At 40.5% G+C, this 24120-nt stretch overlaps 1 protein-coding gene across 3 annotated transcripts in view; it reads left to right on the forward strand.

The window, feature by feature from the left end:
- LOC137653700 (endoplasmic reticulum aminopeptidase 1-like) overlaps window positions 1–24120 on the forward strand; it is a 512338-nt gene that overhangs the window by 190016 nt on the left and 298202 nt on the right. For all 3 annotated transcript variants that reach the window (XM_068387282.1, XM_068387289.1, XM_068387299.1), the window contains one exon: window positions 15812–15963. In XM_068387282.1, the coding sequence (XP_068243383.1) occupies window positions 15812–15963 (152 nt within the window). The remainder of the gene's footprint in view (window positions 1–15811; window positions 15964–24120) is intronic.

The raw sequence follows: 24120 nt of genomic DNA on the forward strand, positions 1-24120 counted from the left end.
CCACACATTCGCAGAATGAGTACATTACGCCAAACTTAAAAGTTCAAATGCACCTACTGGATTATTCTCATTCGCAGATGAGAATTACATCACCCAAAACATAAAACAAAATGGTCTACTTTATTACTATTTTTTAAAGAAGAATACGAGAAAAGGAAAATCACCTCATTCACAGAATGGAGAGTATATTTAGTCAAACTTAAAAGCGAAAAATAATACACCCTATAACTTTTTTTCAGTGAAATACAAAAATAACATTGAAAATAATCAAATAGGGACAATAGCGGGTAAATCCTTCGGCGCCGCGAGTGAAAACCTTTCCAGGTTTCCCAATTCTGTAGGTAACGTGCATTTTTCAGTGGCTAATAAAATAAGCTGTTTACCACTTCCAGCCATCCTCCTCGCTGAATTCTCCAACTCGGGCAAATAGTACTGCATCCATATTGAATCAGCACGACCAGACCTCCCAATTCCAATAGGTACAGCGAAAATTTTTATACTATCATTTATTTTTTCCATGGCACATACTTCCAGTTCGTTTAGACACCTCTTAAAGTTGAAAATGCGGGCCTCGGTAGTATCATTTTGTAGATTTACGGCAAAATGAGTATCTTTTGAAGTTTCCACATACGATCGAAGCTTCCCATCACTATCGTTGTCAAATGAATACCCATAGTTGAACTGGGTAATTAGGGTGGCTACGTATGGTACGCTCGCCGTGGGGAAACTCGGGGGTTTCCTCAGGATGGCACTTCCGACGGGATGTCGATCGTCACGAATGCAGCGGGACAAATTAAAAAGACGTCTTCTACTACTCACAATATCACCGTATGGGTAGGCTTTATACGTCTCTCCAGCTAGGCCGTATGACTCAACGGTTATAGAATTCCCACCCACTACCAAGCAGACATCGCCCCTCTTTAGGACCCTGTCCGTAAAGGATGTGATGGAGAGTTTGAGAGGGGAGTACTGCATTCTGAGGAGGTCCTGATGTAGACTGAAAAGTTGCGGCGTCAATCTCCGCACATCACCGCAGTCATAGACACCCCAATCCCCCTACCGTTTCCTATTACGGGTGGTGCTACATGTTAGCACACGTATTTCGGATGGTGCAACATGTTACCACACCCATCTACACCAGACTGTAATTTCTAATATGGAACCCAACGCAGTTTGTCTTTTAATTCTTTTCTTTTAGTTTCCTCGCGTTTTCGACTACCTTTCCCAATTTTCACCTTACTTCCATAAATTTGCAGCCGAGCTTTTGCATTCTTTATATATGAATAAGGAATTCCCGCTGTATCCAACAGGATTTTATAAAAAGGCAGGTCCTCTTCCTCTATAGCCCCCGCTTGTTGAATCAATTTCTTTAACACTACCATTACATTTAAACGATCGATGGGTTTTCTCAAATTTCCCCTATCATCCCACTGGAAGTCATTCCGTCCTTCAAAAAACTTGAGAAAAGCAAGGGCGTGCCTTCTGTTGGTGGGTGTTAGTTGCATATCTATCTGATGGTCGAGAGGGGGATTGCTGTACACTACCTGTTTAGGGAGGGGGAGAGGATCGGCCTCACGTTTTAGTTTTTCCCCTACCCCTTTACGTCTTCTTTTCTTTGGCTTACTTTCAAACTTGGACTTCATCGCTTGTATCATTTGCAATAGATTACGTAGTAAATCACTATTATCTCCTCCTCCCCCCCCTTGCTGCTTATCTCCCTTTCCATTCTCCTCTACATTTTGTTTAGAGTTTTGAACTCTACTTTCCCCACTGTCTTGGTGGAGACTAAATCCTTCCGCCGTCTTCCTCGGTATTAGGCAATACTCTTTCATCTTCCTAGCAAACCCCCAATTAGACTCGCTGCTAAAGGCAGAAGTACTGAAAGTATAGCACCCCCTCTCTGTGATGATAAAATTTTTCTTTTCTCTTTAAGCGGTGTCTTTTTCCGGGCTACTGTCCTTATTTCATTCCTATATTTCTTCACCTTTTCTACTGATTTACTATCTCGAGTCAGATTTTCCTTTAAAAAGTTGGAAAAGATCTCCGATAAGCAATCAAGATGGGTCCTCTTCAGTAAAGGAATTAATTCAGACCTTTTTCTGGCGGGGAGGTTATTTAAGAAGAGAAGAAAATCAGCATGTTTGTGCATGTGGGATTTCATTTCCGAGTTTTCCCGACTAGCCTTTCAACATCCTTACTATGTATCCACGAGTTAAAACTTTGTGGGTATCCTCTCCATGATACGAGATACTTGACTTTTCCCTTCACGACTTTCCTTCTGATAATATCTATAGGGAAAGTTTCTGGTATAGCCGTGGGTATTAGTTCCGCTCTATAAAAAACTCCTTCAATTTTCTCACCGGCAAGATCTTCCAGATAATAAGTCAATGGGGCCTGACTCTTGTCTACGCTTCTAATTTTGAATATTTCTAGCGTATTTTGTATTTTATACCCGCGATGGAATACAGACCGTCGGAGCTCACTCGCAATACGCACAGACTGACCCACGTCTAGTGCATTACTATTTTGTTGGGGTTTAAACACGCTTGCTTTATACATTTTCCGAAATTGTTGCGTAATGATTTCTGGGTCGGTATATCTATGGACTTCGAGGGGAGTCAGCCCCCCTCCCAATCCTCGGTGCGGGGATCTATTATAGTTTTTTACAAGTTGGGGGAGGACGTCAACATAGACGAGAGTATTTCGCAGAGTTAAATGCTTATATATCTTTTGCTTTAGCGTACGTATAACACGCTCGGCAATGGCGGCTTTGATTTCATATGAGGAGACGCTGTAGAGTTTTATATTTTTTTCTTCCAGATACTTAGATGTAAGTTTGTTATAAAATTCTGACCCGCGGTCGGTAAGAAGGCGACTAACCCCCAGAAATTCGGGTAAGGAAAGGATCGATATTAAGCCTTTTAACAGAGTCTGTGCTTTCTTGTTTCTGAGGGGAATAATCTTGAGGTAGCGGGAGAAGATATCTATGCAAATAAGAAGATAGTTTACGCCCTTGTTAAATTTAGATAAACGTCGCATATCCGCGAGATCGCAACTGATAATAACTCTAGGAGCTGGAGATACCATTTGACATCTCGGGAAGTGTTTTCTTGTGAGTGCATGCAATGTATGAGCATCTTTCGTCGCCAAATAGTCTTTTACATTACTTAAGGTAATTCCCGGGTTCAGAGCTCTAGCGGCTTTATAGATGGATTTTACACCCCCCAAGCTTGATGGGTGTGAATAGTTTTCATATACGGTTTCCAAAATCTTTCTCTTTACGTCTCCCATTCTCCAAAAACTACCTCACACGAGGAACTCCCTGCTATATTTGTTCTCAACTGGAGTTCGCTAGGAGTATTTAAACTTAAATCTACCAGCAAATGGGAAAAGGGTTTAGCCAAAACAGCCTTTTTATAAACATTCACAAATTTTTTCGATAAAGACGAACCGAATATTTGCCTTCCTAATAACTCAACTTGAGACATATCCCTAGTTCTCAGCAAAAGCATATGCGAGGCATTTATACTTATATTCCTGGCGTATTTACCACCGTAAAACATATTTTGCGTAATAAAAATAACAGAGATATTTTTATGTCGTCCCTTAGTAAAGACGTCTACAACAATTTTGTCATGGACAGCCTCGAGAAAAACATCATCGAGGATGTATAATATCGAGTAGACCCCAGCTTCCGTATCTATCTCACTCATCGGGTCTACGATATTGGCGTAGAGGGAGAGTTTTGCCCCAATTGTTGGATGGGTTTTCAAAGTATGGCTATCCACACCACACATAACAATGTGCGTAAACTTACTTTCATACTTTAATATAAGTTGTTCAACCAAGAAAGATTTTCCCGAGTTGGAGAAGCCCGACACAATAATACGCGCCGGCTCCCTAAAAATGTCCAAGTCATCTTCTTTAAAACACTTGTACATTTTAACAGATCCCGCATTTAACTGCGCCTTTACTCCAAATGCAATGATATAAGTACGGCGGAATGAATACCCCCATTAATAAAAAGTAGCAACCCGCTTGACAGTACATTTACAAAGGGAAAAGCGAACTTAGCAATTATATACGATGAGGTATTATTTTTTCTTTGAAATTCCTTCCGCGCCTTCCCTTCTACGTCATTACGGTGGAATTTCCATCAGTAGGAAGAAAGTAGCGAGAGAGAGAGAGAGAGAGAGAGAGAGAGAAGCGTGTTTTACCCTTTCACCCCAATGTAGATGGATTTCCTTCGGGTAGAGGAAAGTACTCACCAACCTTTTCTTCTCTCTTTTTCCACAAATTTTGATATACGCGAGGAAGTGGGTCTGGTGGAGAATAAGACGGTACCACTACTTTGGGGAGAGGGTTGTTGGTGGGGACCTCCCCCGCTACTTGCTCATCCTCCTCCTCTACAATATCCGGATGACCGTATGCGTAAGAATTGTATTGACTTACGTGGAAACGTTTTGAGTCAAAGGCTGAAAGACACTTCTTTTCTACTTTGGTGGTACTCATCTGCCCCTGAACATTTCTAATTGTACGTACCGCGACGTAATTGACCCGATGATCTTCCAGGATTTGGGAATACTGTTCATGCTTCATACGAGAATGCAGGTGGCGAGGAATACCTTTTACCCTGTTAATCTGCTCCTGGTTGGCTAGTAACAGAGAATACATTTTAGGTTTCAACGCTTTCACCTCTGCTATTAATGTACTACCAGTTTCCGATTTTAAAAGCCCCAACTCGCCTTTTCTTTCATTATTAAAAAGAGGGTGGTCTTCATCGAAGTTGGAAAAATCCATATACGATTTCAGGGGTTCTTGAGCAAACTCCGAGTTAAGGTCGGGAACTTCCAGAGCAAAAATGAAACTATCTGTGTCAGTGTAAATGAGTTTGACTTTATCACCATACTTACGCTTGAGTATTTTATTTGATTTGGACTTTATCTTTAAGATCCTTGAGGATGAGGCCTAAGTCATAACTCGAATTGTGGGCAAAAACAGGGAGATGTGTTTTTTGTTCGCGGCATGATAAATTACACCGCCTACAGTACGCCCCAATAAAATTGTTATTAGGACTGGCGTGGTCATGATGTCTATGTTTATCGCTCCCGTCTTTGAATGGTGACCTGCACAATTGGCATACGTCCTGCTTAAGGAATGCTCTCTCATCCTCCTCTGTCATATGAATGGGGAAAGTTCGCCACCGTTTTTTTATTGTCTCCCAACAAGCATTAAGATCGGTTAGAAACTTGTCAACGCAATCGTTTCCGCAATAATAACTAGAAGCTACTCTTTGACCGCTGCAATCGAAAATGATGTAGCAGTACGCTATTGATTTATGTATTGCCTCTACACCATACGCACCGGGAGATTTCTCTAAAGCCGATTCCATATCAAAGACGCAAATATAGGAAAACTTTTGCGTCTTATGCTGATTTCTAAACCTTACTGTGCTTCCGACGGGGGGAAAATTCAATGTTACAGCAAGTTCACAACTGGCTTCATGGTGTTCTTGCTTAGAGGTTGATGAATGCTGCGATAGGCAGTTATGGCAAAAGTACCGAGGGTCGGGAGATCTTACCCGGGCAAAGGATTTCACGAAGGAATGAAAATCCTTAATGAGGCATGTATGTTCCCCATCTAAGAGGAGAAGAGGGACTATGTTTGGAAATTTTTTCATTCCACGCCTCGACAATTGAAGCAGATACCTTCCGTCCGCGGATCTTTCCATTTCGTAAACGTAAATGGAGATACGATTTGCCGACTCGAGGCGTGAAATGTCTTCCCATTGGATGGGGAAGGTGATTCGGGTGAAATCAACGTATTCCGAGCAACGTTGAATACTATTTACAGTGCGGGAAATATTTCCCCAGTGGGGTGATGCCTGTTGTTTAGCGATAAAGTAGGCAGCCAGACACTGAATTAGGCAGGAATTCCCAATTCCAGAGGGATTAAAAACCGCATGACTTCCGCGGACTTCTTTCTTAGGAAAAATGTATGCACCCATTCCAGCCATTACAGCTTGGCGGTGATAAAAGAGTTTAAAACTCTTGACGTCTTCAACTGTCCACCCACTCCCCCTTAATTCACTGCTTATTTGTGGGAATTTATTTTCTATAAAAGTTTCCCATTTATCCAAGAGCTTATTGATTTCACCAGCGTTAATAATCGTCGCTGGGAGCCAAAGCGCCACGGGTTTGTTTTCCGTTTCCCCCAATTTTTGAAAGCTTAGTTTGGTCATACAGGAGTTCAAAAGTCCCACAATCTTGGCTGTAAATGTTTTGTTTTTAAAGTAATTATTTATTCGTACACTAATATCATCCCTACAAATTACCATAAATAAGGTTGGGTCACCTACTGAGTGGACTCTGAATTCTTCAACAACGTACAGGTAATTGAAGGCTGACTCTCTATTGATGAGGGTGAGCGCGTGTCCTGTGGTAGGTGTCGAGGGAGATCCCCCAGGTATGGGAGGTTGCCCGCGTGAAACTTCTCCTGTTGAGGTTGTAGCAATTGCATGCTGTGGTGCTAGTGTTTTTCCAGGTAATTCTCCTCCACTCGAAATTGAGTGATGAGACGATGTATTTTCAGGTAATTCCCCTCCCGGCGTAAGAACTGGAACGAGAGAGAAATGCTACTGTTATAGTTTTTTTTTTGAAAGGTGTAAGGCAACTTTAAAGCACACATTGTAAAGCCAAATTGTAACACACGTAATGAATATCAATACGCAAAAGGAAACTCCCGAATCTCTATCCCAGATCTTATTCTACTTAATCTCCTTCCTTTCAGACTAAACTCACAATAATCCTGGGGTTGAATATTTAAAAGAAAAAAAGATAAAGGTACTAAACATTACATTTTTATATTAAACAGTACTTACTTGCGTAGTGTTTCTTTCTTTTTTTGATAGGGAGGTGAGACTCACTCTTTTCACGTTTCCTTTTCGTACCACTTTTCTCTAAAAAGAAAGAAAGAAAAGTAATTACTATTTCACGACACTTAACACAATCACAAAAGTAATCGCTATTTCACCGACACTTAACATAATCACAATATTCACAGCATAAATATTTTCGAAATTTCACTGATAAGGATACTGTATATTATACCTGGCGAGGAATTTTCCATAGTGTAAATCACGAACGCCGACTGCTGGGCGTAACGACGCAGAGGAAGCGCACACACCAAACTGGCGAAGTTGGGTCCCCCCGAGGGAAGCAATGACGGGAGGTAGGCGTTTAAACCGTAGGCGTATCGGAGGGTGAGTCCTTAAAACTGTAGGCCTGGGTGTGCGTGTGTGCGTTTACGCGTGCGTGCGTACTATATATACGGCCCAACCTATGCCTTGGGCGCAAACGCGCATCTGTCGTCGTGAGTGTACTAAATTCGTCCTTCGCCCTCTACTATGGAATATTCCTACAAGAACGACGCCCATCTCCTGGATGAGGAGATTACCAGCTTCCAAAAGTGTAAGTTTTTCAAAGTATTTTCATTGAAAGTTTAGAAGTCCCTTAAAATAAGCAAATATTAAGTACAACGTTTCTTATATTATCCACCCACGTGTGTGTGTGTGTGTGTGTGTGTGTGTGTGTGTGTGTGTGTGTGTGTGTGTGTGACCCTTGATTATATTTCCAAAACTTATATTTCAATGTTTATTCCCATAGGTGTGTTTACTCCATTGCTGGATGAAGCAGGAATTCGACAAAACCTGGAAAATGTCCGGAAGGTGAGGAGGGACCTTCTAGAACACTTACAGGAAGGTAGGGGTGCTGCTAAGGAGATGCTGGGGCAGTTGGCTACCTATATAGTGAGACCCCAACAAAGCATGCTACCTTCGCCAGTCAAGGATAAACTCATCACAACCTTCAATGATCACGAGTCTACCTTACAACTACTGGAGAATGCTAGGGAAGGAATTCTTCGGAGAGAGCTCTTCTACGAAGAATTTTTATCAATAGCAATTAAGAGACGGGAAGAAGAAGAGGGACGCCATAACGATACACCCGTGTTTTTAATAACGCGGATAGAGGAGACGCCGTCATCAACGGGTGTTGATATCTCCACGGGTGCGGTGGGAGCTGCTAACGCGACTTGTTCCGGGGACGCGACCCTGGAGCGTGGAGAGACTCTCTCGGATTCCCAAGCGGTGGCCAAAGCCCTCGAAATGGAAGAGGAGGCGGAGAACACGAAGAAGAAGGCCTGTGAAATGGAAGCGGTGCGGGAGAGTAGGAAGAAGAAAGCCTGTGAAATGGAAGCAGAGGAGGAGAGCCAGAAGAAGAAAAAATCGAAAGGGGTATGCAAACCCCCCAAGGAAAATACTCGTCCCTTTAAAAAAAGGGGTGAGAGTAACAATATCCCTCAAATGAAATTCGCGGGAATCAGTTTCCCCGACCCCGATGAGTATGATTTCCAAATATTGTAGAGGTGTGTGGAGCCATTAGGAAACTGAGGGAACATTTATCACCATCCAATTTAAAGGAAAATGATGTCACTGTATTACTTTATTATCTTTTACATCTTAACAGTCGTCCATGTATGTATATCTGGCGTCACACCAAGCCAGAATTATCAATGGAGATTTGTGAGTTGCTAAAACGACGTAAATAAAGTCGATCCGCTTTAGTTATCTATTTTCAAAATATCCTGTATGGTTATTTTACTGAATGTTTCCTATTAATAAACTTATATTAAGTAGTATGTGTTTCTTTTATTATCCTCCCACGTATTTTGGTGTGTGTGTATGAACTCATCTTAGACCCTATCCCAAAATATTTTGCTTTTGTTTTATTATTATTATTATTATTATTATTATTATTATTATTATTATTATTATTAAACAAATATTAAGTACTATGTGTTTTATTACACCTTCTCTGTAGAGAGAGAGAGAGAGAGAGAGAGAGAGAGAGAGAGCTTTGCCTAATGTTTAAGATTACGCGTCTGGGGCAAGTTGGAACAGGTGCTTAGCCCCCCATCACGGCTTAGGCCTTTGACTCGGGTGTAGAGACTGAATGGGCATGTTTTACCCTTATCATTACAAATAATTAATCCTTACAAATAGCCCAGGTGGGACAGCGTAATGGATGGTAAGATGACTCAGTATTACTGTAGACGATGACAAGTGTAGGCCTATCAACAGGTAGCGAACGGGGGCCTCGGGTGTAGAGACTGTCTGGGCATGTTTTACCCCTATCAACTATACTACGATTTCACCCTCAATATTTGTAAACAAATTCCCTTTAATAGTAGCCCACTATGAATACGTTCTCAAGGTTTTCTAAACAGTGCCACAGTTCCTGGTACGTATAAACACGTACGTACGTACGTCATTACGAAGAGTTGCTTGATAATAACAAATGGTTACGTCCTCAATGTTTTGTAAACAAATTCCCTTTAATAGTGACACACTACCGTACGGTCTTCAACTCAATGTTTGTAAACAAAAAACTTAAAATCATACTCTACTTCCGTAAACAATTTCCCTTTAATAGTTCCCGTACGTATGCCATTACGAACCCTACGACCTTCAACTCTATGTTTGTAAACAAAAATAATACTCCCCTTCCATCAACACCGACCTACTGTCGAAACGAACGTCCTTCAAAGCAATGTTTGTAAACAAAACTCTTTAAAAATACTACACTTCCGTCAACAGTAAGCCTCTGTGACCTTGGGTGATCGTCTACGGCCATACCATCTTTTCCGGGTGAGGGCCACGAACGTCCTTCAAAGCAATGTTTGTAAACAAAACTCTCTAAAAATACTACACTTCCGTCAACAGTAAGCCTCTGTGACCTTGGGTGATCGTCTACGGCCATACCATCTTTTCCGGGTGAGGGCCACGAACGTCCTTCAAAGCAATGTTTGTAAACAAAACTCTCTAAAAATACTACACTTCCGTCAACAGTAAGCCTCTGTGACCTTGGGTGATCGTCTACGGCCATACCATCTTTTCCGGGTGAGGGCCACGAACGTCCTTCAAATCAATGTTTGTAAACAAAACTCTCTAAAAATACTACACTTCCGTCAACAGTAAGCCTCTGTGACCTTGGGTGATCGTCTACGGCCATACCATCTTTTCCGGGTGAGGGCCACGAACGTCCTTCAAAGCAATGTTTGTAAACAAAACTCTCTAAAAATACTACACTTCCGTCAACAGTAAGCCTCTGTGACCTTGGGTGATCGTCTACGGCCATACCATCTTTTCCGGGTGAGGGCCACGAACGTCCTTCAAAGCAATGTTTGTAAACAAAACTCTTTAAAAATACTACACTTCCGTCAACAGTAAGCCTCTGTGACCTTGAGTGAGTGTGTACGGCCATACCCTCTGTGACCTTGGGTGATCGTCTACGGCCATACCCTCATTTCCGGGTGATCGTCTGTGGCCACCCCTTTCTGGGGGGTGATCGGCTGTGGCCAAAATAGTACTACTAGAACCACATAAGGCATTTCGTTAGTGAATGGTCACTGTTAGTTGGAATAATTATTTATTAAAAGAAAAGAAAAGAATTTCCCAATAGAAACATTAGCGACTCTCAACGTGATATCAAACGGTAGCATTAGGATCCATGTGCATTAGAATTGGTTCAATGTGATGTGTAAATTAACCTTCTACCTTTATAGCATTATATCAAAATTATTATGATTTCTTTTGATGAAACACAGAGAAGTTTTGCATCTAATTAAATGAAACATAGATAAGATACGAGTTGGTGTGAAAAAAACGAAATCCAAATTACATGTGCGTTATCGTTGGCTAAATGGTTAGAGCTATTTCAGTAATCAAGAGAATATATCTTCCAACATGTTATTCAATGAATTGGGTTATTTGGATATGTAGATGGTTGTAGCCTAAACATGGTTTTCCATTAATTGTGTTTCAATATCATGAGCTATGTAAATACGAGCTTGGTTTACCACAATCTTTCAACTTGTTTAGTAGGAATATGTTAAAAACTACCATCGTTGAATCTTACTCTCACTTATCAGTATATCATAGGAGTAGTTATTTTCTTTAGGAAATACTAAAGATATATTAACATTAAATATATATATATATATATATATATATATATATATATATATATATATATATATATATATGCGTGTGTGTGTGTGTGTCTGTGTGTGTGTATATATATATATATATATATATATATATATATATATATATATATATATATATATATATATATATATATACACATTTATATAATATGAAATCTTAAAACTAAAAAGTCAAAGAATAATCACAATTCATAATGAAACATGTAGCCTACTGTTATACCGTCTTTTTGAAATATAAAAATATATATGTGAATAGTTACATTTATTCGTCAACAATGAAAATGAAAAAAAAAAAGATAAAATGTAGCCTATTTAATGTATTGTTAAGGAACCTCAATTGTCAATAGCAGAATTTAATCTCTTCAGGAGTCACTCCACCAAATTCTCACATATCTTGGTTATTGGAAACAGGCCTAACCATGTAATCAATGCTAACCGTGCATATAATTTAGCTTGCATCTCGTTTTTTTCTCACACCAACTAGAGTTTTATTTGAATTTCATTTAATCAAATGCTAAACTTCTTTGTGCTTTATAGAAAGAAATCATGATAGCTTTCGACAGAGCGCTATAAAAGTAATTAACAAATCACATTAGGCCAATGGCTATGCACTCAGCAGTTCCTGCTGAACAATTGATATCACATATTGAGAGCCGCTGATGTTTCTACGGGAAACATATTTTTTCTTTTACTAAACAATTATTGAACTAACATTGACCAATCACTAGGTAAATGCCTTCTGAGGTTCTTCAGGTAATCACTGATACATATCAGATAAATGATAACAATAATTGGAATAAAATATACTAACTGGCAACCTCATGAAAGTTTCTTAAAAAGTGCGTATGTTGAATTTTGCAATTTGTAGCATCAGTTTTAACACCTACTTTACACATGTGACTGTACGCTTACTGAAATATGTTTAAACATTAATTATTGAACACATTTCAGTAACTAGAAGGGAATGCTTTTATCAGTAACCTACTCATTCATCCTCTTTGTGGTATCCCCTATGAACTCTGGTCTTTCGAGGGAAACTCCGACCTGGCCATGACGTTTGGCTTGAGTTTGAGAAAGTTCCCGGCTTTCTCCAAATCTCAGCAGTGACCGTCAACAGCCTCTTCCTCCTTAAGGGGTTGGTACCTGCTCCTCTCATTTTTTCCCCTTCCAGTCATTGTCCAGAAGGGGTGTTAGTAGGGAGAAGTAAGGAAGGAGTAACACATAGGTTCATAGGTAGATGCCTTGGTATTGAATGTCCCATGCTATCATAGAGGGATGACTTGCCTTGTTCATTCCCTCCTCTTCCATCCAAATCCATTCTATAACTTCCTACCATGTTTCATCTCTGGCCATGTGATAGAGCTGGAGCAATATTGGATATTTTTGGTATAAGTCTTGCATGACCTTCCCCAGTCCTCTCTCATTGGCTATTCCCAAGTTATTGCAGAGACTGAGCATGAGTCTGTATTCCTCTTGGCTGAGCCGGTACTTGTCAGGCCGCAGTTATTTTACAATTTTTGCTCCATACTTAGCATCCAGAGAGGAAGAATTCATGGTTTTGGTGACTAGAGGGATTTGTAGTGCATGCAGACCTTCAGTCATTCTAAAAGTTCCTCATTTTTTTCTCAGGTGTTCACACAAGTTTTCAACTGAGCTGCTGAGATTGACCTCTTCAGAGTTGTTCCAGGATGAGTTCGAGGCTATTCCTCGCTCTTATTCTGATCTGAGGATTGTGATTGATGAGATACTGATTTCATGCTCAAGCAAGGACAAATAGCTGGGAATGTTTTTTGACTAGGGATTTTTCCTTGTATTTGTAACAAACTCAGAGAGGTAGCTCACTTTTTCATGATCAGTAGGTGCTGGTGAATGACTCACAGTAGCAAGGAAGAGCTGATGGAAAGGGGAGAAGAGCGAGTTACCTCTCTCTTCTTCCTCCTCTTCCAATGCCTCTTTCTTACTCCTATTTTCTTTTTTTCACCCACTGACTTTTACCTTAAGATTTTTTCAGTTGAGGATGAGTATTATTCCTACCTTCTTCAGGGATTGTTCGAATGATTGTAAAACTGATATGACACCTTTCTTCATTGAGTGAATGCAGTTTAATGATCCTGGCAATTAACCAACTCTTAACTTCATAGTCCAAGCAAAGATGAGACATTATGTATGCTTTCCCTTTCCTACTGTGAATAGGCACTTTCTCACCACTAGAGACCCGCTCTCCTCTGTCAGAATGAAATAATAGGGCTCACCCGCAGACCAATTCTTTAAGGGTCAGTCAAGCATGGAGTGTAATCCCAGTGTGACCAGTTACAGGTCTGGCACTGGTTGCAGGTGAGTGGTCCCATGTGCACCAGTCATGAGCACCGTAGACCTTGAAGCCATGTCCTCTGAAAGGGGGTAACAAAGCTCATCCAGTGACCATATCCCCAGGGCTCGATATTGAAGATACCACTGACATACTGGCAGCCGGCAATACAGTCGTTCCTCTAGGGATCAAGTAAGCACAGTGCCCAGGTAGAGTGGAGTATGTATGTTTACCTTCATGATTTTTTCCGTGGGGTACTCTAGGAGGATCCCCAGTCGAGTATGTCCCGTTTTACGTAGGTCCTGAGAGACACTTTATGATTGGGGACATAGAAAACGTGTCTATTCCATTAAAGCACTTTTCGGCAGATCATGGACTTCTTGATTGCTTCTGCCCAAGAAGCCCCTCATTAGAGTTTGGATCCTTTCTACTCAAGGTAGCAGTGCATTTTTGAAGGGAGCTTTGAGCAGATTTACCTATCCTAGGACTTAGTCCTAGTCTTGATGGATTTTATTGTTAGGGCATTGGTGCACATGCCTCTAGGTAACATGAGAAGGGCATCATAGTGAACTTTCCCGCGAGACTGTCACTCTTCTCTGTGAAAGCATGTGAGTAGGGGAGTTTCAGACTCTTCATCGTGTCAAACTTGAAGAGGAATTGACACCTTGCATGCAAATATCACAGCCTTCCCATCAGCCCCTGTAGAAACAAGAAGGAAGTTTCCAGATCCTGTTCCTTTTGGGTAGTTGAGGAGGCTTGCCTGTAGAGGATTTTTGCTCATTACGTAACTCTGCCCTCTCGGAAAGAACTTGTAATCTTACCTCTGTCAGTAGCTCTCAGGTTTACCTGTGTCACTATTAGGAATTGAAAGTTGGGTCTGAAGGTGTTGGACCACCTTTGCCTCTCTTTACTTATGGACTTTGCTTTCAGGCCTTTGGACTCTTCCTTGGGTCCTGAGGTGGCTGCTCAGTATTTCTATTACACTCCCAGCTCATTCATAGAACTTGAATGTGCATTCTGTATAAGGTAACTCATTTGGCATAAGTTTATGAGAGGTGGAATTACTGTCTCATACCTTTTTCTTCTTTTTCTCTCAAAGGGATTCAGCAGTTATAACTATAATGCTGGTGAGTTACACAACGGAAAAACTTTTCTTGCAGACTGCATTGGCCAAGAAACAGCTTTTCCATCCTCTTGGCAAGGAGGAGGATGGGGTATTACCAAACATTTCTCTTGATGTGCCTGGTTTGAAATTGATTACCAACACCATCTCCCTGTTAGAGAGATAGGTTTTCTTTTTCTTAGTACTGGGTTAAGCTAGTACTGACCAAGGCCCTAATTGCTTCTACATCCTATGATTAGCTGCTGAGAGGTTGTTGGAGTCACCACACTTTTTCCCGCATGAGACCAAGAAGGAGTACATGTCAAAGGAAGAAAATAAATTTCTAGTTTAGTTCCAGGGGACTTCCTCCCACCAATGAGTATCCCCATTTCAAAAGAAAAAAAATTGTATATGAGTAGGAACAAATAACAATATCTGAAGGTAATTTGTATTTTTCCTAGCTATACAAACCTGTGTCCTTTAGATTAAGTTTCCCACCTCAACCACCCATATCAGTCCTTGGGACAAAACTGGCTATTCTGTGTCAGGAGGGTAGGCTGGGCATCCTCCCTCACACCATTTGTTGTGGTTGCGGTGGCCTGGTGGTAGCGTCCTTTCCTGGTGATTGCCAGACAGGGGTTTGAGTCCCTCTCAAACCTATCTGCTGAGCCATCAGCAGCCATTGCCCGGCCATCCTTGGTCCTACCTTGGGTGGAGAGGGTGCTTGGGTACTTATCATCTATAATATGGCCAGTCTCTAGGGCATTGTCCTGCTTGATAGGGCAATGATACAGTCCCTTGCCTCTGGCCTTCATGAGCAGCCTTTAAAATTTAAAACCTTTTCAAAGACTCAATGGCCGATTCAGCACCACCGAGGACATAACCTTATTTCAAAGGTCTCAGGGTTTGTTTACCTAGGGAAAATACAAATTGCTTTTTAATTTCTTATTTTTTTCCTAGTTAAACCTTTAATTTCAGAGATCAAGCATATCTATATTGAATATTAGCAAGATCAAAGTGGTGCTACTAACATCCTTACTGAGTGTTGTATTTACCACCACCGTTTTTGCTAACTCATTAATTTTTGTCAGAGTTTGGACAGACTCTAATATTGACATATTGAGTGCATTTATAGGATAAAATGGCAGCCTTCATTATGCTCTTGTAATTTTGATTTATATGGTTGAAAAAGTTATCCACCCAAATAGGCAAACACTAAAAGTTTTGAGTAAATATTGAAATTTTTATTTTATAAAGAATAAGTCTTTCTCAATATAATGAATAATGGTTTCATACAATAGTATTCTAATATACTCTTGTCTCATGTTTTCTAGGTAATCTCACTATTAAGCTCACAGCTATTGAAGAAACAAGAGCAATCATTATCCATGGACACCAATTGAAAATTTCCAATTACACCTTGCATAATAAATATGGGAGTCAAATCCACATTGAAAAGTTCCTGGAATATCCCCCTCACCAACAAGTAAGCCCATTATATCATGAATCTTTAAGGAACATTAACCATATGCATAGTAATACTATAACTAGTAATTCGAATAATCTCCATTGGTCACACCTTGATGATCAGGCTCGTCTTGATTAAGCATTTTGAAAATACTGGTTTTTGGTTACTAGAATTTGAATAAACACAGCAGCATACTGTAGGTCGAGTTGGTTATATATAAGGTGGGTGATAGAACCAATAATAAGTGAGTTAGTTAGTGGCATTTGGCAAGAAGCTAGGATTATATTTGGGGATAAGATTGATGGGATTAAAGCACAATTTTTTAATTTTATGAATTTAATGTTTACTCTAATGAGATCTGACCTGTTTACATATATCAAAATTATGAGCCTTCATATACAGTGGTCATTGGTTCTGCCTCTCAAGGGGTTTGAATTTTATCAAACTCTACTGCCAGACATACTACTGTGTTTCAAATACATTTTGTTCTGTAACTGGAATACAAACCTATGCTTTTTATAGGGGTATTACTTTTGTCAAAGCTGAGAGGACAAGCCATTAGATTTTAGCGAGGGTTAACTACCCAACCCACCAGTTAGTGGGGGTTAGGGGGGGATTAGCTACCCCTCTCACTCACAGATCTGTGATTGTACTTCACTTTGCTTTTGGCTCAGAGGGAGAGTGGTTGTTTCCACTCTTCTTCCTCACCTTTTTGGACTGCCATTGATGATCTTTGTCTCTTTACCTTATGTTTTCTTTTATATATATGAAAACATTCTTAATTTTTTTATATATATTATAAGCTTTCTTTTAGTGTGTGTTGCAGTTTGTGTGTTAACGTTGCGCAGCAGGTTTTCTAGGACAGAGAACCGTCCCTTACGATCTTTTCCGGGCGGGTGTCCTTCCGAGTGACACGTCCTCGGCCGCAGGGGTTTCGTCATCATTGGATACTACTTCTCTGTTCAGGTGTTTTTGTCGTCTTCCCTACATGTTCTTGGAGGAAACTGCCTGCGGCCTTCACAGAGCTTGACTTTGTTCCTGCTCTTCATCGCCACTCTCCCTCATTACGTGAGCAGTTGGCAGTTCCTCTGCAGGGGAACTCCTTTCCCGTGCGCAGGTTAGTTTGCACTCGTGAATGGTTTTTCTTCACTAATTAAGTTGAATTAATACTACAGTTTTACGCTGCTGATCTTCTCCCAGCGGTGTCGGCCGGCAAAGAGAGTGTGCAGTCTTTAATACCATTTTTGTCTGTTCTCTCGGGGGACACTTTTCACTTTCGAGGATTAGGTTACGCTCCTGAATGGTTTTTTTCATTAACTAAGTGAAATAATAACTGTTTATAATTTAACTTTTCAGCTTCGTCTCCGCTTGTCCGCCGGAGTGTTGAGTGGTTCTCCTGAATACTTTATTTTGTAAATGGAATTAATTAAATTTAATTCTTGTTTTGTTACATTTTTTTATGCTGCCGCTCTCCTTCTCCTGTCATTTCAGCTGGGGAAGGAAGTGCACAGTCCTTAATTTGTGCCTGTTCTCTCGGGGACACCTTTTCCGTCCGCCGTCAATTAGGTGCTCCTACCGAGGGAGTTTTTTCTTGCATACAGTAATTTGTTTTTATTATATTTCCGCAGCTAGCGATGCCATACTTCTTCGTTCAGCTAAGATAGCCGACGTAGAAGAGCAGTGCCGTTTGTTCGTGTTGAATCTGCTGTCACTGCATCGTCACTTTCCTGTTCTCCTGCGCCTGTGGCAGCTCCTGATCAGCACGCTAATCTAAAGGAACCAGCTCCGGCTACGTTTTCTCAGGTAACGCTCAATGCAGACCTTCAACTTGAACAAGGCTTGTTGATGGGAAGCAAAGAGTGCTGCCCGAAGTTCCGCCTCCAGGGGTTGGACTACAGTACTTTCCTCCCCAGGTGTTGGGTTGTCCTTCCTTCCAAGGGATAACTTCCCTTCATCTCCACTGTCTAGTAACCTTTCCACCTGCGAGAAGAATTGCAGACTGCTACTCGGGGTCGTAGACCCCATCGTACTTCGCCTTAGAGGTGCTCCTTCCCTTTCAGCGAAAAGACACCTCTTCGGCTTTTCAGCCTCGTTACTGCAGCTCTCCTCTTTGTAGGAGCCTTCTCGTCCTGATTCTACTAGTTCCTGACCTTCGCCTGTTTCTTCAGACTCGCCTGCTTGTTAACGAAATCCGGTTTGTGGCGGTCTGTTGAGGTTTTGTTCACGAGCCTCTCATGAGGTTGTTTGCCCTTCCAAAGGGCACATCTTATCTCCAGATCTTTGTTCGGCTGTTCACCGACCATCTGATCTCCTGCCCAGCGATCACCTGCTCGTCAGCCTCCTGCTCATTGTCTTGCTGCGCACTAACCTACTGTGGCTCACTGATCATTGATCTCCAATTGTCAGCTTGCTGATCGGCAGCTAGCCGATCGCCGATTACTAGCTCGTCTTTCTCTGTTCACCGAAATCCAGTCTCGCTGGTAGAAGAGACTCTTTAGCTATGGTAAACAGCTCTTCTAGGAGAAGGACATTCCAAAATCCAATCATTGTTCTCTAGTCTTGGGTAGTGCCATAGCCTCTGTACCATGGTCTTCCACTGTCTTGAATTAGAGTTCTCTTGCTTGAGGGTACACTTGGGCACACTATTCTATCATAATTCTCTTCCTCTTGTTTTTTATTATAAGTTTTTATATTTTATATAGGAAATATTTATTTTAATGTTGGTACTGTTCTTAAAATCTTATACTTTTCCTTATTTCCTTTCCTCACTGGGCCATTTTCCCAGTTGGATCCCCCTGGCTTATAGCATCCTGCTTTTCCAACTAAGGTTGTAGCTTAGCAAGTAATAATGATAAAATAATAATAGGTGGATCTTCACCAGCGCTGTTAACATACACTCTCTTTGTTCACGCAGGAGACAGGTGGTATTGTGATCTACATGTAAAGCATTTTCTTACAATGCCAAATCTATGAACATTGTTTTTCTGTCCACTTTTCTCCCTATTTACTACTTTTCCTCTTCCTCTGCCTCCCCTGAATCCCCCACGTCCTTTTGACCGTGTAACAACATTTACCTCCTCTGTGTTAAACACTGGCTCAGACTTCACCATTGCAGAGTCAAACATCTTATCCAGTTCACAGAAAGACACTGCTGTCAACATTATGCACTTTGGTATAATCACTTTGAACTTATTCAAAGCAACATGTCAACATGTCTCTTCACAAACTCCAGAATGTACTTCTCCATAGTGTCTTCCTTCCCCTTCTTATATGTGTCGAATCTAGTCCATGCCTCATATGCAGCTAACATCGCGTCCTTTTTGTACCACTTGTTCAAGTGTTGAAGCAAAACTTGAACCCTGTCATTGTTCGCCAGCTGCTCGATGTCCATCTCTTGAAAAACCTTGCTTCTCATCTCGCTTCCTTTTAGGAATGACAGGGCAAGTGACATGGCTTGTTTCTTCTTCTCAACATTGGTAACATGCACCCATACCCTCAACTCTGGTTTCCAGCGATCATACCCCTTGTCTCCTCCAAAGACCAGCACTCAGGCCTGACTACTGTCACTGTTGTTGGTCATCTTTTTTTTTTGTCTTCTTAATTCTCTTTAATATCCTTCCAACTGCCACTAACCATGCTCTGCTACCACTTGTTAAGATTCTAAATCAGTGTGGCAGGGTAAAGTAAAGTCTGGTGTCCGTTTCTAAGACTTTTAATGATAGCCACACATAGCTGTTACTCCCACCACTATCACTCACCTTCTCCTGCAATAACAAATACACATTGAAGAGAGTTAAACTCCCCATAGTCATTCTAATTAGTAGCATTTAATTCAATCACTGTTCTGAATGTACGCTGCGTTCCAATCATTGTGCCTCATAAAAAAAAATCTCTGAATTCAGGTTATTCATTAAATATGGTTACTACTTTCACGTAGAATGACTACATACTTTAAAGTTTCTTCAAACTATTCAGTAAGCTTTAACTAAACTCAATCATTTGCATGTACAGTACAGTATTGTATAAGATTAATCAGTTACCTAACAGTTTTATAGAATATAATGCCATCTTTGAATTTCATTCATTACACTAATAAAGGAAAATCATTAATGCATGGTCTTTCAGATAATTTATTTTTGGCTCTAGATGGGTAAAGTGTTATTGGAAGGATTTACTGAGTACTTAATTCTAGTTTTCCAGAATTTTCTTAGAGCAGAGATGGCAAGGCTCACTGCTTTTCGAGGGAATTATAACGCGTTGTTAATTTATGATGATTTTTAGTTTATTTTTCTCTTATCTACGAATAGGGGGTTATATTTGTTATTTTTTTAAACCAATTCTAATTATCTACTAGATCAAAAGTAACATTTATACTACCACTCGAAACTTTCTCTTTGCTACAGACTAATTACTTGGAACACATAAGTTCAGTCATATTTCTATATTGATGAGCTTCATAAGCTCTTGATACCACTTGATTCCCTTGTTAAACTTCAGAAGTCCAGTGAATCCTCATTAGTAATGGTAGTTCTAGTTATTCACACCCCATTGCCAAACTTAACGTAACCCCCCGAAGTCAGTCTAGAATTAATAGCATTTGTTCCTACACGAATACAAGTCATCGTTCTTTACTTAGGAGTAAGGATAATAGTGAAGCTGGAATATGGCTATAAAACTTTTTAACAAGGTGTCAACAACCCTTGGGGTTCTTACCAGTCGATAATGGGAAAATACCTCCTTGGCTCCTCCACGCTCACTCACTACTACACCACTTTGATTTCAGCAGTGGATGAAAGAGCTCTGGAGTACTGTCCTAATATTAAAACATTTCATCTTTTACTTTTCAGGTGTGAAAGTTGTGCATGCATAGTGAGGATGCATGACATGCGAACTTGCCCAGGTGTGGCAGGCTGCTCTTGCATGCTGCAAGAGCAGCCTGGCCACATTCATGTGTAAAGTGGAGACCAATTATCATCCGCTTTGCCCTGCATGCAGAGGACACACTATTGCACACAGGTTTCTCCATGCCAAGAGTTTTGGGAGTGGCCATTCTCTCAGTGGGAATGGTATATCAGGAGAAGGAAGAAGTTCAAAAGGGGTTCTTCACCTTTGGAGTCTTCCTCTTCTAAGTCAAAGGAGTCCCGACTGCTCCCCCTTTTGCCTAGTGCCCTTCCCACTGGCTCTTCTCGCTCAGCCTCCTCTGGAGGGCGATTGAGTAAGAGTGATGGGCTTTTAACCCTGGGACAACCTTTGGGTCAGGAGGCTCCTCTCATTTCCCCTAGTAAACCGGGGAGGGCTTCCTCCCATTTCCCTTAGTGAAACTGGGAGGGCTTCCTCCTGTGAGAAGTCTACTGTTCAAGATGCTCTGCATCTCTTGTGGACTTCCTTTGGGCTTACTGGTTCCCATTACAAGATAGGCTTGTGGAAGTGTTGGTTCAAGGGCCCAGCAGGAGAGAGTTTCTAATCCTGCTGGGGAAGACTTCAGCACATCTTCCTCTAGAGCTGACAGGAGGGAGTCTCTCCTGCTCAGCCTTATGCCCCCTGGACCTTCCTCCTCTGCCACAGATTCTCCCATCCAAAATCTGAGAGCATCTACAATATGAAACGTAATCTTCCAAATCAAAATGATATTTTTTAAGAGTGTTTACTTTATTACTATTATTACTTGCTAAGCTACAACCTAGGCTGGAAAAGCAGGATGCTATAATCCCAGGGGCTCCAACAGGGAAAATAACCTGTGAAGAAAGGAAACAAGAAAAATGAAATATTTCATGAAGAGTAACAACATTAAAATAAATATCTCCTATATAAAGTATAAAAACTTCAACAAAACAAGAGGAAGAGAAATAAGATAGAATAACATAGCTAAAGAGTCTCTTCTACCCTTATCAAGAGAAAAGAGGCCATTGAACAATTACATTGCAGTAACCCCTTGGGTGAAGACAAAATGTTTGGTAATCTCAGTGTTGTCAGGTGTATGAGGACAGAGGTGAATATGTAAAAAATAGGACAGGCTCTTTAGTGAGAGAAGGGGTATAAGGATCCAGCCACCAAACTTGGTCTTATGCCTTGAAATATAGATGTCATATAGAGTTACTAGGTTTGCAGAAATGCAAGTGTTAAGCTGCAGAAGGATAAAGTAATTCAAGAATTCGAAATTCACATGGGAGAAACTTGACTGTAAGGCATAGTGAACATTTAGAACGCTCACTGAAGGAATACTATGTAATTATGATCACTAGACCCGACTATGGAAGTTAGGTTAGGGTAGGCAGCTGGGTAGGCAAGTCAGACTTACTGTCCATAAGAGAAGGGTTGCTGTTGTTTGAGAATAACACAGGAAATTAACTGGGTAGGCAAGTCAGCCTAACTGCCAATAAGCGAAGGGTTGTTGTTCTTTGAGAAAAACAAAGGAAGTTATTTAAATTAAAACTTATACAGGTTGATCATTAACTTAGCTGATAAGCAAGGATTGTCATGTCAATTCGTTATCAACTTCATCATTCCCCTCTAACTGAGGGAAGAAAGAGGTGGGAATGGAACAGCTAGAATTACAGAGGAGGATACTCCCCTTTGACTGTACAGGTCCTACATCCAACCAGCAGGCACGTAAAATCCCACTCGAGTAATATATTATGTATTTTAGATATTTCCCTGTAACGTTATTTACATGGATCATAATGAATGCAGACTTTATGAATATATGGATACATTTAACACATGCCACTAATTCCTATGGTAATTCTTGTACTATACTAGAGATTGTATACACATGTTTATAAAGCAATAACCAAAATAATGTTCCCATAACTTATACATAGTAATGATACATATAGGCTTCATGAATATTTGTATTATTTTGATATGCCACTAATACTTACCTTAGATAATCTATGCTTATTACTGTATATGCATGTATGTCTGAATACACATGTATGTGTAATCATAGGAAAATATTAATGAATATAGCCTTCAAGAAAAATGAAAAATTCAATGCACGTCAATAAAACCAATGATGAAATGTATAGGGTGTATAAACCATACATATATGTACATTGTTCATATTTGCAAAGAATGTAAGGTTGTATGTACTTATCATTGAGTAATATTTATTAGCATATCTAAGATGTAGTTTTTTTATGAAGATTTTTCACTTCTTTGGTAGAAATCTGTCCTCCTTGTTCATAACCTAATGAACAAATCTTGTATCTACTGTCTGAGTAGACGGACTAGCAAAAGCGTCTCTTATTCATTCCTGAAGCAGTAAAAATAACGGCTTTTGTATGCTCTGCATCCCAAGAAAGTGCAGGAAAGAATATTCTTCGTCTCATTAACTGACATTTCTCCCTTAATTGGCACTAGATTCAAGAAATCTATTAATACAAGACTACAAAAGCCCATGAGACAGAGGTGCGACTTGGATAAAATTCTTATGAGCCAGAAGTGCAAGATATAATGAAATGACTTTCTATAATAACTGACATGATTACAGTAGCACTAAAATCAGAGGTGTGATTAACTGGCTAATCAAAAGAACAAATAACAGAGGAGCTATTAGTGCAAAAATTAGAAGCAATAATGGCACAGTCATCATGCTGTTCCAAGGCACCATTGCACTTAAAGAGTGATGTAAAAGCCCTATCTTTACTTGTAGGCTCTAGCAGCGATAGACCCATCTGTCTTGTAACACTTGGCACAAAAACTGAGGTGTGACAAATCTGGTGCCAAAAGGGATTTTGAGCAAAGTGGAAAATCTATTTTTGGGTGAGAGTGCCATGTCGTCCTGATGGAAGGGTTCCTTTAGGTAGCCTTCTAAGGGATATTTGCTACAGTGATACTCCCAGAGAAATAAACCGAAGATCTCCAGGATTCTAACTCCTGGCGGGAGTATCCAATTAAGGATATCGCATAATATCAGGGGACGTATTCTTTAAAAATTACACATAGCATTCTTCACCCCGAATAGATTTAACTCTTTGATGTAAGGGGGAAGAGTTGCAAAAGAAGGGGGTGCCGTTTTAGGTACCCGGTGGACCTCCTATCCGACCTACTACTGTGCGCCATTCCTTTTCTTGTAGCGTTCTAAGCTTTTTAAAATTGTTCTTAATTGATTCAGTACATACATGAGGAGCAGAAACACTTACCTGAAAAAGGAAAAAATAGTCTACTTATTGA

Source organism: Palaemon carinicauda, chromosome 1 (genome assembly GCF_036898095.1).
Source record: "Palaemon carinicauda isolate YSFRI2023 chromosome 1, ASM3689809v2, whole genome shotgun sequence".
Taxonomy (NCBI): Eukaryota; Metazoa; Arthropoda; class Malacostraca; order Decapoda; family Palaemonidae; genus Palaemon; species Palaemon carinicauda.